Below are 15,020 nucleotides of genomic sequence, written 5' to 3'. Positions count from 1 at the left end.
CAAGGCACAACAGTCTGGAACCGCATGACCGCGACTGCTATGGTTGCAGGTTCGAATCCTGCCTCAGGCATGGATGTGTGTGATGTCCTTACATTAGTTAGATTTAGGTAGTTCTAAGTTCTAGGGGACTGATGACCTTAGAAGTTAAGTCCCACAGTGCTCAGAGCCATTTGAACCATTTTTGAACAAAACACAGACACGAATTATTTTCAGGAGATTAAAAAAAGGCTGACCTTGAGGAAAATCTGTTTATGTTACTGAGAAATGCAGAAGATTGACAGAAGGAAGGCAAACCTTTGTCCTTTAAATTTGTAGATTTCGAGAAAGCTGTTAATGATGTTGACTGTAATCATTCTTTGAAATTCTAAAGATAGTGAGGGTGAAGTACACAGAGTGAAACTTTATTTATAGCTGGTACAACAAGCAGCCTACAGTTACGAATTCATGCTCATGACATAAAAGCAGTTGTTGAGAAGGGAGTGAGATGGCATTGTATCCCACCTCTGATGTTATTCAGTCTTTATGTAGAGCAAGTAGTAAAAAAAAAACCAAGGAGAGATTTAAAAAGTGAATTAAAATTCAGAGAGAAGAAATTAATTTTTGTGGTTTGCCAATGATATTATAATTCTGTCATATATGGCAAAGATATTGGAAGATCAGTTGAACATAATGGATTGTGTCTTTAAATGAGGTTACAAAATTGCTATCATTAAAGTAAAATAGAGTTATGCAATGAAGTAAAACTGAACATAAAATGATGTATAAATTGTAATCAGAACAAAGACACTAAAAGTAATTGATGAGAGCTGCCTTTTTGTGCACCTAAACAACTGTGGATGACAAATAGAAAAGATATGAAATAGAGACTGATAGGCCCTTAATTTCCTGCTACTGCAAATAAACACAATCAACTAACAATATAATACTTATAGTCTTTGGAAATAAATATATATGAATATAATAGAGGGAAACATTCCACGTGGGAAAAATATATCTAAAAACAAAGATGATGTGACTTACCAAACGAAAGTGCTGGCAGGCCGATAGACACACAAATAAACACAAACATACACACAAAATTCAAGCTTTCGCAACCAACGGGTGCTTCATCAGGAAAGAGGGAAGGAGAGGGAAAGATGAAAGGATGTGGGTTTTAAGGGAGAGGGTAAGCAGTCATTCCAATCATGGGAGCGGAAAGACTTACCTTGGGGGAAAAAGGGACGGGTATACACTTGCACACACACACATATCCATCCGCATATACACAGAAACAAGCAAACTCTTTGCCTTTACAAATGTCTGCTTGTGTCTGTGTATGTGCGGATGGATATGTGTGTGTGTGCGAGTGTATACCCGTCCTTTTTTCCCCCAAGGTAAGTCTTTCCGCTCCCGGGATTGGAATGACTCCTTACCCTCTCTCTTAAAACCCACATCCTTTCATCTTTCCCTCTCCTTCCCTGTTTCCTGATGAAGCAACCGTTGGTTGCAAAAGCTTGAAATAAATAAATATTTACATTTCCATTATTTAATTATTTATTTTTAATTCTTGCCCTCCTCCCCACTCTCTCTTCTCAATCCTCTCTCCCTATTTTCCTAATTTTTTTCTTTTTCTTCACTGTATTTGTCTTTTCCACTTTTTACATTACATGAATTTTCCATTGGTGCTCAACAGTAGGGGTGACACAATAATGATACTAATTGCAGAACACTTCCTAATGTTCTGAAATATGAGATTTATTTCATCACAAACTAATTTTTGGCTTCTTAAGCCACTTTTAGGTTGAAACTGAATGCTACTAATGCAGACAAAAGCATGTACATGTAGAGTATTTACTTAGGAAATAATTATATTTTTGTCATGCAGAAACAAATACCACTCCTTAAATGTGGAGATAAATTTATAACTGATGAAAAATAAATTTGAATTTACAATTTCAATCTAGTACTTGTAATTAAAACTTAATTTAACAAGGAGAAAAAGGAAACTGAGTTTGGCATTTAACACTAAGCTGGCATTCTGTGTCATATGTTTGTTGATTTCCAGTATGGTTATCTTTCTGCTTTTCTTAACAGGATGTAAAAATTTACAGTCTACATAATATGAGCCCGCGTGGAGTTGGTAGTCTCCCATCGGGCGCCTCCCCAAGTGACGGATTGGGGAATTTTCACCAGATATTGTGGACACTGGGGAAATAAAATACCCGGGGCGGACCAAAACTAGGAAAACAATAACTGCTGCCTTGCAGTTGGGAGTTGGGTCTCCAAAGGTTAAGGGAAGAAAACCCTGATTAAAAATTACCCGTCCCCTGGTAGGGGTTGGACGCAGGATTGACATCACCTTTTTATAGATTTCATAGCACCTTATGATAGCATAAATAGAGAGCAGTTATATCAAGCTCTAGATGAATTGGGTATATCTAGAAAGTTGGTAAGGCTGGTGAGAATGACAATGAGCGGAACACAAGGTAGTGTAAGAATGGGAGGAAAATTGTCCAACACATTGAGTATTAAAAATGGAGTGCGACAAGGGCATGCATTGGCATGCCTTCTCTTTAATGCTGCCCTGGAGAAGGTGATGAGAAACGCAAACCTTCTGAACAGAGGAACGATCTTCTATAAATTGGTGCAGATACTGGCCTACGCAGATGACATAGATATAATAGCAAGAACCCAAAAAGCAATGGAGGAGACATTTACAGCTCTTGAACAGACCAGCAGGAACATGGGGTTAATTATTAATGGAAAATATATATATATATATATATCTAAAAAGAAAGATGATGAGACTTACCAAACAAAAGCGCTGGCAGGTCGATAGACACACAAACAAACACAAATATACACACAAAATTCAAGCTTTCGCAACAAACTGTTGCCTCATCAGGAAAGAGGGAAGGAGAGGGAAAGACGAAAGGATGTGGGTTTTAAGGGAGGGGTAAGGAGTCATTCCAATCCCGGGAGCGGAAAGACTTACCTTAGGGGGAAAAAAGGACAGATATATATATATATATATATATAAAACAGAGGGAAACATTCCACGTGGAAAAAATATATCTAAAAAGAAAGATGATGAGACTTACCAAACAAAAGCGCTGGCAGGTTGATAGACACACAAACAAACACAAATATACACACAAAATTCAAGCTTTCGCAAAAAACTGTTGCCTCATCAGGAAAGAGGGAAGGAGAGGGAAAGACGAAAGGATGTGGGTTTTAAGGGAGAGGGTAAGGAGTCATTCCAATCCCGGGAGCGGAAAGACTTACCTTAGGGGGAAAAAAGGACAGGTATACACTCGCACACACACACATATCCATCCACACATACAGACACAAGCAGACATATTTAAATATGTCTGCTTGTGTCTGTATGTGTGGATGGATATGTGTGTGTGTGCGAGTGTATACCTGTCCTTTTTTCCCCCTAAGGTAAGTCTTTCCGCTCCCGGGATTGGAATGACTCCTTACCCTCTCCCTTAAAACCCACATCCTTTCGTCTTTCCCTCTCCTTCCCTCTTTCCTGATGAGGCAACAGTTTGTTGCGAAAGCTTGAATTTTGTGTGTATATTTGTGTTTGTTTGTGTGTCTATCGACCTGCCAGCGCTTTTTTATATATATATATATATATATATATATATATATATATATATATATATATATATATATATATATATATATATATATATATATGGCAGCTGGAAAAGCACTTAGAGAAAATATGCCACATGTAATAACAATGGGCAATTATACATTTGAGAGAGTTGAACATTTCAAGTATCTGGGCTCGACAGTTACACATCTAAATGATACCTCCTTTGAAATTAAGCAGAGATTAATACTGGCCAACAGAGCCTATTTTGCCCTAACAAGACTTCTATCCTCAAGGCTCCTGACTCCTACCACGAAATTAACTATGTATAAATCACTTATACGACCAGTGCTTACATATGCCTCTGAAGCCTGGACATTAACAGCTAAAGATATTGAAACACTGGATGCATTTAAAAGAAAGGTACTTAGATGAATTATCGGCCCAATCTGTGAAAGAGGAAGATGGAGGAGGAGATACAACCATGAGTTGTATACCATATACAAAGACCAACCCATCATAAAGTGTAGCGGGACTTTGAATTTCACCGCACTACACTCGTTCCCTCAGATAAAAAATATCCTGTCGCAGCGGTGAGCGCTCAATGGCAGAGAAAATACTAAAATTGTAACACCTTTTTTGTTTTCTATCCGTTTCTTGATTGTCTCTTGATAGCCGAAGCTTAAGGCAGACGTGATCTGATGAAGACATAAAAAAAAAACTTATTAGCTAGTCTTGATCTGATTTTAATGTGTAGACATATTGTGGAAGTTGTTAAGAAATTCGGAGGATGGAAGTAGCAAAGTAAATTAAATTGCATACAGTATCAAGATGATTTTAATTGGTATAAATTAGTGATTCCTGGACGATTGCAAGATTTCGCAGAAATGAAGAAGATTTTTGAAGACCTGGACACCGCACGAAAGAAGACAAGTTAACCTGGTAAAGGATGAACTCTTATCTAAGCCACTTCCCCCTGTCAGTTACATTTTGTTATTCTCTGTTTCTTTTCAATAATTTTTGTAGTGGAAATTGGTTTAACTTTTGCTCAAAAACGCCACAAGGACCACCCCAACAATAGCTTTTCCGGTCATTAACGATTTTAAAAAACCCATTTTCACTTACGATTTCTTCCCACATTTTCAACTTTTTCTTTTCTTCTCTCTTTTCTTTTTTTATTAACCACTACAAAGGATAGTGAAATCATCCAGACTGAGGTGAGTGGGACATGTGGCTCACATGAGTGATACAGAAGTACCAAAAAGAATATTACAAGGAAAGCCAGGAGGGCAGAGAGGACGTGGTCGACCAAGAGCCAGATGGGAAGATGGAGTAATCGAAGATCTTAGGAAGATGGGCTATAGAAACTGGAGAGTATTGCCAAAGGACCGAGAGAGATGGAAGGAAATTGTAGAGGAGGCCAAGACTCATCATGAGCTGTAGAGCCAAGAAAGAAGAAGACATCATATGAGCCATTTTCAGTTGAAAGACCAATATATATTTTTCCACGATGAATGCATGTGATTTTAGTTTGTCCTTATTACTGAATAAAAATTTTCATATGCTATCGATATTACAAAATATAGGTCTCAAGTTGTGAGGCAGAGCTATGATAATTATGTTATCCAAACATGAGAGAAGCTGGGAATAAAAAAGAAAGATTTAACCTCTGCTGATCATCTTTTAACAGTAAACTGCTCATATGATGTAGAATGTAAAGTTTTGCATTCTGTTAATAATGGCAGAAAGATGGCTCTACTGGAAATCAACAAACACAGAATGCCAGCTTGGTATTAAATGACCAATGCCAATTTCCCTTTTCTCCTCTGTTAAATTAAATTTTAGTCACAAATTCACTTTAATTTTCATCAGCCGTAAATATACCTTCACATACAGAGCTATGTTTCCTTGTTTAGCTAATGTAACTATTTCTGCATAACAAAAATATGTTTTCCTATGTAGACACTCTACATGTCATTTTTGTATCTTCTGTGTATGTAATATCTGTGTAAACAATGTAGGAAAAGATAGATTGCTACTTGCCATGAAGATGACATGTCAAGTTGCAGATGGGCACAATTAAAAGACACTTACTCATACACTTTTAGCCACTGTCTTCATCAGAAAAAGAAAGAGAAACACACACAATTCATTCACACAAGCAAGTGCCCTTCATGTACACGACTGCCAACTCCAGCAGCTTAGACCACAATGTCATTCTGGTCCAAGTTGGTGGTCATGTCTGTGTGAGGTGTGCCTGATTGTGTGAGTGAATGGTGTGCATTTCTCTTTGTATTTATGATTAAGGCTGTGGCCAAAAGCTTAGGTCTTTTAATTGTGCCTTTCTGCAACTTAACATGTCATTTTTATGGTAAATATCAATCTGTCTTTCCCTACATTGTTCACATTCCAAACTGGAGTTTCCATTGTTTACTATCTGTGTAAGTTACACACAATTTTATCTATGTTTGTGACATTCAGTTGTTACCTGAAAATGGTCTAAGTAGCTGAAAGTTTGTTTGTGACCAAATAAATATAATTTTACAGAACTTTATAAAGTGTTTCTTATTTAATATTATTTTCCACTTTTTATTTTCTCTGCTTGTTTGAAGCAAGCCTTCTTCTCAGTTCATTGTTTTTGTTGTCTCTGAACTGAAGCTACCACAGTGCTCTTAATAATGTACTAATTTCATCCTCCAAGCCTCTCTAATACCTTTGACTTCATGTTGGGCTTCCATCCTCCTTACAACAAGCAGATCTCTCTTAACCTAGGGTCAGAATATCTTCTACAATAATCTCTCTTTATTCTCTGATGAAAAAATAAATAATTGTGAAAGCTAGGGGAATTATTTTCTACTTGAAGTGTCTTATTGACAATATCAGAAGCTGGACTTACCGAAGATAAGTGCTAGTGAGCCTTTCTGTCTCTTAGTAATTTTAATGATATTAAACAAAACCGTGAAAAAGTTCAACATTTAATTTATGTTAAAATCCACAAATATAACGGAAATATACTGTATATAATAAATACTCACTTCTTGAACTGCACATAGTCATCGTTGTGTTATTTTCCTAGAAATCTTTGTCCCAACCAGAAAATTCATCAGGAGCATTGTCTTTTGTCTTAGGGTACTTATCAAAATTGGATGTATCAGTGGGTCCTTTAATCTGAAACATTAATATTCAAAAATGTATTTCTCACACCAAGCCATGCTGAAAACCAAATGAGATTATGTCAAAGGTGGGCAGATACTTATCTATGGATTTTATACCAGAGTGGATTTATCTTAAAGGAAGTTATATTGTTCTGAGTACATAGAACTTGAGATTACTTGTTTGTGAGTTATGGTAAAAAGGAACAATAATCAAGAAAATGGATGCTGGAGCATACGTGACAAAAATTAAGTTACTTAGGAGAATGAATATTATATAATGAAAGTATGCTTTGCCACAGTTTGTGACTCATCCTGTACTTGAACATACATTTTATTGCCTTTCTCTTTAACCACTTTTTTCTCAAAAAAGTGATCTCTAGTTTCAAGAAACCCAAGAAGTACCTAACTCATTGTATTGCCCCGTACTTTATATTTTCATTCATTTTCATTCAGTTGTTCATCCATGACTGATTATGGACATGCTGCATGTTTTATATGTATACAATAATACAAATTTCCATTAAAAATTATACATTATATTTATATTTTATGTTGACAGTTAAATGTATGGTTTACAATAGTGCTCTGTTAAAGAATTCTTGTGCTTTGTAAACATAGCAGTTGATTAATAGATTCAGTAGATATTTCTCCAAGGAGTTTGTGGTATATCTCTCACTCCCAGACGTAGTTTATTATACAGTTTTTTGCCAGTATATTTGAGACTATTTTTGGACTTATTTAATCCAGTACATTCTAAGTTTATGTTATTTCTATTCATTGTTCCATATTTCTAAATATAGCCTCTGTATGTTAAAGTATCGGCTCTTTTTTATTGAGAGGAGACAGGCTTTAAGTATAGAGGAAAGTACAGAGTTAATATTTTTAGTTATTTTAAATATGGCTAGTGTGACTACTTCCACAAGTTAAGTGAGTATGTAAAAGAAAAAAATATGAAGCCTGAAGTGTTACTTGCTGCCACAAAATTTTAATTCACATAGTAAATCACACATGATAGTTTAATGGACAATTGGTCTTTGCTTCCATCCCACTTCAATGGGTCTAAATAATTTCTAGTAATCTGACACATTCATACACTTTTCACTTAGTTTGGCGGAAGAAAAATATTATTTCAGTTTTAGCTTTTATTTTGCATTAGTTCATTTTTTGTAGACAATGTCTTTTTCTTCTCACTTTGTCTATGATAGGATCATTCCTTGTGAGAGTCATATTGTTGGAATACATTACTGTCTTGTAGGGCAAAGAACTAGGTAATCATTCATGTATGTAAGAAAAAGAAAAGGATGCTGGACAAAACCTTGCAGCAATCCTGTAGTAATAATTTTGTAAAGAAAGTAATTTTATTTTCTCTTGGTATACTATGGTATCTGAACTAAAGTTCTACAGTAATACAAAAGTCAAATGATTAGAGCACTTTTAGTAAAATATCACCAAAAATAAGGAAAAACCTTCTTTATTCATACATATAATCATGACAGTGTTATAATATAAAGAATAGAAGTCACTACTAAGTAATGGAACATTGCTATTCATTCACAGCTTCAAAACTGGAACCAGGAACAAATAAAAACATGACTATTAGTCTTATCACTATGTTCAAACACTGGATGTTGTGTGATGGTATTTTAAAACTGTTGGAACCCTACAAATATTTAAACTGATGCAGAGGTAATTTAAACCTGCCAGAAAAGTTGTGCTTATATTTACCACTGGTATGATTGGAGCTCTCATTGTCCCTTTCCTTAGTGCTTCCCAGTCAAATCCATGAAACCATCTGAAAGAAACAAAAAAAAAAAAAAAAAAAATTACATTGTTATTGTAGGAACACAGTGTCTACAAACATTGTCACTGGTGGTCAACTGTTACCTCACACTAAATTCTCTGACTGGTGTTTGCCTTATGACAGTTGAGTTTGGATGCCTCTGAAGTGTACGCTACTTTTGTTCATAAAATTGTGCTATATTGTGCTATACACCACTGCATTACACTTCCGATGACCATGTTCACTTATAATTTGAACATTTCCAACTACTGTGCAACCACAATGCTGTCATCATGCTCTTACTGTACCACAGAATTATGCCATTGGACAGCAATTCTTGTGCCATGGCATCAGATGCTATGGATAACACCCTGCATGCATATTGTGTGATAAAAAGTGAAAGTGACACTCCTCTGAAAAGTGCTATTACAGTGTCCAACAATGGCAAGCAGTTTATATAGCACACAATGTACTATGAGATCTCGCAGAGGATCCTGTTCATGCAGAAACTGGGCTACTCCCAAGCCACAGGAATCCAACTGGTTGGATTCATGACTACTTACTTTCAAAGAGCTATCAATCATGCAATGCTGAATCTGATCACTCCAGACTTCATGCAGCCAGATGCATTGCCTACTGCACTTCATCTCGGTCATGGCACTTGCTCAGCTGTTCTTCCATTATGAACATTGCCTTGGCAAACAATCAGAAACAGAGCACATCTCAAGCTACCTCCTTTTTGAATACAACAACCAAATTTGACATTGTAGACAACATTTTTGATTCAAGTGATGTCATCAGTGATGGTACAAAATTCATCACTCTGCTTAGCTAGATGTGGGAACATGAAGATGACAAGTGATATCACCTTCCCACTCGATAGACAACAAATATGAGACTATGAAAACTGCTCTACTCCACCACTTCCTCACCTCGTCCCTGGAACAATTCCTCACATTATTTATAACAAAGTTTTAAGGAGCAAGACTCCATCACAATTATGGCACACAGACTGATCTCCACCTCATGCCTGATCACACCTTATCCACCTTGTGGTTTGTGAAGCTTCCTCTCACAAGTCCAACTGCCTATGGTTGCCCATGAGCACGACCTTTGGAGGCATGCCTTGAACTCGCTGACCGAATACATTCTACCATACAGCATAGACAACATATAACTAATGTCAACAACATTGATGGTGAGCATGACTTGCAACTACGATGGCTGCACAACTGACATCCCAGCTACAACGAGCTGAGTTGACTTCACCTGACTTTCGCTGATTCTGATGTCCCTGTGCTCAGCTGGAGCTATGCACAGCAACAACAAACCCCCCACTCACCTGCCATCCACACCTGTGTGCAGCACTGCCAGCTATGTCACACCTGCACCTGTGCAGAGCACTAACAACTGTGTTGTGCCCACACCTGTGCAGGACGCCGCTGACCATGCCACACCCACAAAGAATCACTTTTCCTGGTACCACGAACAATATACTTATTCCACTTGCAACTGTAATCCACCATGCAATTTCCAAAACTTCATGCACTGTTCATCAGACTGCCTAGACACCCAGAATGATGAGGTTGGACTGCACCCACCCCACTTTTTTCACAAAAACAGATTGTTTGTATGTGACCACATCAGTGGCCAATTACATCTCATCAACGACTCAGATGTCAGTACTTTTCTGCCCCCTTCAACACGTTGAATGCCAGCCTACATACCTGTTCAACTCTGTGCAGCAAATGATATGACAATCCAAGTCTACGGATCATGGATCCACACACTAGACCTCAACTTCAACAATGTTTTCACTTGGATATTTATAATCACAGATTTATCAAAACCAGTTATTGGCATGGATTTTTTCCATCACTTTCACCTGGTTCCAGACCTATCCAATGGTGAGTTCTTGCCATCATTTCTACACCATGCTAATACTGCACCTCTACTGTCATCTACATATAGGTTCACTGCACTGCCTCCATTCACCTCTAAAAAGATAAGTACTGTGCCACTTGCTTGCCTAAGCTCTACTGTGTCTCCAAACATTCGCCCACAAGAATGATTCACACAGTGTGCCATTAAGAATGGAACAGTCCACAGGTGTGTCACATACCATGTTGGCTACTGCTGGACCTACTTAGGGCTGCAAAAGTGACAGTGGATGAGACATTACATGTTGCCATAGTTTGCCCCTATGATAGTTTCTGGGCTTCGCTCATAAAGTTTGTCCCCCAAAAAATCGATCTCTCAGGTTGCGTAATAATTACACAATCCTTCATGTTCATACCATCATGGACTGCTACTCAGTACCAAACATCCTGGACTTCTGTGTGCGAGGGCTGAGGAGGAAGGCTGCAGGTATTTCCAGCATGACAGGAAGTGCTTAGCATGTGTCGGTGCCATAAGTGTTGTGCCACAGTGGGTAATATCTTGCCTCTTGCACTTTGGAAGACTGACTGGACTTTTATTGGATGATCTATAGTTACAGCACACACATTTATCATCATAAGTTGTGAAGTGTAACTTAGCCCCATCTTGCTGCATCTTAATTATTTCATGCAACGCATTTGTCTTCTTCATACATTCATAAAATATCATCGATTTTCAAGTATCATGCAAGTGGCTATGGACATAGTCCTCAGTTGTATGGTTACAGCTAATATACCTGTTAAACTATTCCTTCTCCAGCACAAACATCTCATCCATTGAACACATAGTACACAGTAAACAATCACATTCATCCTCTCAGGGAGCTCAGCACAGACTGAGCAAATTTCTCACCATATGTTCCCCAGGCCACCATCTTGGATCATGTCATGGGAGGGGAGGGGAAGGCGAGGGGAAGGGGAGAGGGGAGAGCGAGGACCAACAGCACCCTCTGGTGGTGGTGGTGTTATGAACTAAGTCAGCTGGCCTCCCAACCTCAAGGTGAACACATGGGATGGAGCTCCTGTCTACTGCTCGATCAATGGCAATTCAAATTGTTTAAATGAACAACATACCATACTGCATACAAAATAAAGACTTATGTCCATCCTAGCTGCCAGCAAAGCACAGACTGAGTCCTTTTCCTGGCAATCCCCAGATGGTGGAGGGAAGAAGGGAGGGAGTAGGGGGAGGGGTAGAGTTAGATTATTGGAGGTGGCCCATAGTTTGAACTTCCCACCATGATGTCAGCATGACATTGTCATATCTATCGCTGCCATCTTGGATCCATCATCTTGAATAAATCTTCCAATAGTTTAAGAGTGGGGTGACATTGTCATTGCCTTACTAGAGCAAAGAGAGTGCCACTCCACTCTGCATTGTTGCCAAATTTATTCAAGATGATGGATTCAAGATGGCAGCCATAGATGTGGCAATGTCATGCTGACATCATGGTGGGAAGTTCAAACTTTGGGCCACCTCCAATAAACTAACTCTACCCCTCCCCCTCCCCCTGTGTGGTATATTGTTTATTTAAACTATTTGAATTGCTGTTGATTGAGTACTAGACAGTAGCTCCATCCAGTGTGTTCACCTTGAGGTCTGAAGGCCAACTGACCTAGTTCACAATACCATCACCAGGAAGCCCTGTTGACCCCCCCCCCCCCTCCTCACCCCATCCTCCTGTGCCACAATCCAAAATGACGGCTCGGAGGAAATAGCGGGAAATTCACTCAGTCTGTGTCTAGTCTAGCTTCTGGACTGGGAGGACCTCACAATTTTAGGCTAATATAGTGTGCCCAAGACATTGTTTAGTGAATGTTTTTAAGATTATTGTTTATTGATTCCTGAAATTGCAATACACCTAGAAATTGGCGCCAGTTTTTTAAACACTTTAGACGATGTCAAACAAACAATTACCATATAATAGAGGGAAACATTCCATGAGGGAAAAATATATCTAAAAACAAAGATGATGTGACTTACCGAACGAAAGCGCTGGCAGGTCGATAGACACACAAACAAACACAAACACACACACAAAATTCAAGCTTTCGCAACAAACTGTTGCCTCATCAGGAAAGAGGGGAAGGAGAGGGAAAGACGAAAGGATGTGGGTTTTAAGGGAGAGGGTAAGGAGTCATTCCAATCCCGGGAGCGGAAAGACTTACCTTAGGGGGAAAAAGGACAGGTATACACTCGCACACACACACATATCCATCCACACATATACAGACCAAGCAGACATATTTAAAGACAAAGAGTTTGGGCAGAGATGTCAGTCGAGGCGGAAGTGAAGAGGCAAATATGATGTTGAATGACAGGTGAGGTATGAGTGGCGGCAACTTGAAATTAGCGGAGATTGAGGCCTGGTGGGTAACGGGAAGAGAGGATATATTGAAGAGCAAGTTCCCATCTCCGGAGTTCGGATGGGTTGGTGTTGGTGGGAAGTATCCAGATAACCCGGACGGTGTAACACTGTGCCAAGATGTGCTGGCCGCGCACCAAGGCATGTTTAGCCACAGGGTGATCCTCATTACCAACAAACACTGTCTGCCTGTGTCCATTCATGTGAATGGACAGTTTGTTGCTGGTCATTCCCACATAGAATGCATCACAGTGTAGGCAGGTCAGTTGGTAAATCACGTGGGTACTTTCACATGTGGCTCTGCCTTTGATCGTGTACACCTTCCGGGTTACAGGACTGGAGTAGGTGGTGGTGGGAGGGTGCATGGGACAGGTTTTACACTGGGGGCGGTTACAAGGATAGGAGCCAGAGGTTAGGGAAGGTGGTTTGGGGATTTCATAGGGATGAACTAACAGGTTACGAAGGTTAGGTGGACGGCGGAAAGACACTCTTGGTGGAGTGGGGAGGATTTCATGAAGGATAGATCTCATTTCAGGGCAGGATTTGAGGAAGTCGTATCCCTGCTGGAGAGCCACATTCAGAGTCTGGTCCAGTCCCGGAAAGTATCCTGTCACAAGTGGGGCACTTTTGTGGTTCTTCTGTGGGGGATTCTGGGTTCGAGGGGATGAGGAAGTGGCTCTGGTTATTTGCTTCTGTACCAGGTCGGGAGGGTAGTTGCGAGATGTGAAAGCTGTTGTCAGGTTATTGGTGTAATGGTTCAGGGGTTCTGGACTGGAGCAGATTCGTTTTCCATGAAGACCTAGGCTGTAGGGAAGGGACCGTTTGATGTGGAATGGGTGGCAGCTGTCATAATGCAGGTACTGTTGCTTGTTGGTGGGTTTGATGTGGACGGACGTGTGAAGCTGGCCATTGGACAGGTGGAGGTCAACGTCAAGGAAAGTGGCATGGGATTTGGAGTAGGACCAGGTGAATCTGATGGAACCAAAGGAGTTGAGGTTGGAGAGGAAATTCTGAAGTTCTTCTTCACTGTGAGTCCAGATCATGAAGATGTCATCAATAAACCTGTACCAAACTTTGGGTTGGCAGGCCTGGGTAACCAAGAAGGCTTCCTCTAAGCGACCCATGAATAGGTTGGCATACGAGGGGGCCATTCTGGTACCCATGGCTGTTCCCTTTAATTGTTGGTATGTATAGCCTTCAAAAGTGAAGAAGTTGTGGGTCAGGATGAAGCTGGCTAAGGTGATGAGGAAAGAGGTTTTAGGTAGGGTGGCAGGTGATCAGCGTGAAAGGAAGTGCTCCATCGCAGCAAGGCCCTGGACATGTGGAATATTTGTGTATAAGGAAGTGGCATCAATGGTTACAAGGATGGTTTCCGGGGGTAACAGATTGGGTAAGGATTCCAGGCATTCGAGAAAGTGGTTGGTGTCTTTGATGAAGGATGGGAGACTGCATGTAATGGGTTGAAGGTGTTGATCTACGTAGGCAGAGATCCGTTGTGTGGGGGCTTGGTAACCAGCTACAATGGGGCGGCCGGGATGATTGGGTTTGTGGATTTTAGGAAGAAGGTAGAAGGTAGGGGTGCGGGGTGTCGGTGGGGTCAGGAGGTTGATGGAGTCAGGTGAAAGGTTTTGCAGGAGGCCTAAGGTTCTGAGGATTCCTTGAAGCTCCGCCTGGACATCGGGAATGGGGTTACCTTGGCAAACTTTGTATGTGGTGTTGTCTGAAAGCTGACGCAGTCCCTCAGCCACATACTCCCGACGATCAAGTACCACGGTCGTGGAACCCTTGTCCGCCGGAAGAATGACGATGGATCGGTCAGCCTTCAGATCACGGATAGCCTGGGCTTCAGCAGTGGTGATGTTGGGAGTAGGATTAAGGTTTTTTAAGAAGGATTGAGATGCAAGGCTGGAAGTCAGAAATTCCTGGAAGGTTTGGAGAGGGTGATTTTGAGGAAGAGGAGGTGGGTCCCGCTGCGATGGAGGACGGAACTGTTCCAGGCAGGGTTCAATTTGGATAGTGTCTTGGGGAGTTGGATCATTAGGAGTAGGATTAGGATCATTTTTCTTCATGGTAAAGTGATATTTCCTGCAGAGAGTACGAGTGTAGGACAGTAAATCTTTGACGAGGGCTGTTTGGTTGAATCTGGGAGTGGGGCTGAAGGTGAGGCCTTTGGATAGGACAGAGGTTTCGGATTGG

At 40.1% G+C, this 15,020-nt stretch overlaps 1 protein-coding gene across 3 annotated transcripts in view; it reads right to left on the bottom strand.

The window, feature by feature from the left end:
- The window catches only part of LOC126249104 (cGMP-dependent protein kinase, isozyme 1-like), a 382,876-nt gene that overhangs the window by 47,784 nt on the left and 320,072 nt on the right, over positions 1-15,020 (bottom strand). For all 3 annotated transcript variants that reach the window (XM_049950773.1, XM_049950765.1, XM_049950758.1), the window contains exons 14-15: positions 8,467-8,533; positions 6,622-6,754 (exon numbers count right to left, since the gene is read on the bottom strand). In XM_049950773.1, the coding sequence (XP_049806730.1) occupies positions 6,659-6,754; positions 8,467-8,533 (163 nt within the window). In that variant the 3' untranslated portion in view covers positions 6,622-6,658. The remainder of the gene's footprint in view (positions 1-6,621; positions 6,755-8,466; positions 8,534-15,020) is intronic.

The sequence above is a fragment of the Schistocerca nitens genome, chromosome 1 (genome assembly GCF_023898315.1).
Source record: "Schistocerca nitens isolate TAMUIC-IGC-003100 chromosome 1, iqSchNite1.1, whole genome shotgun sequence".
Lineage (NCBI taxonomy): Eukaryota > Metazoa > Arthropoda > Insecta > Orthoptera > Acrididae > Schistocerca > Schistocerca nitens.
Note: the sequence above shows the minus strand (reverse complement) of the source record. Positions and strands in the feature narration are given on the sequence as shown.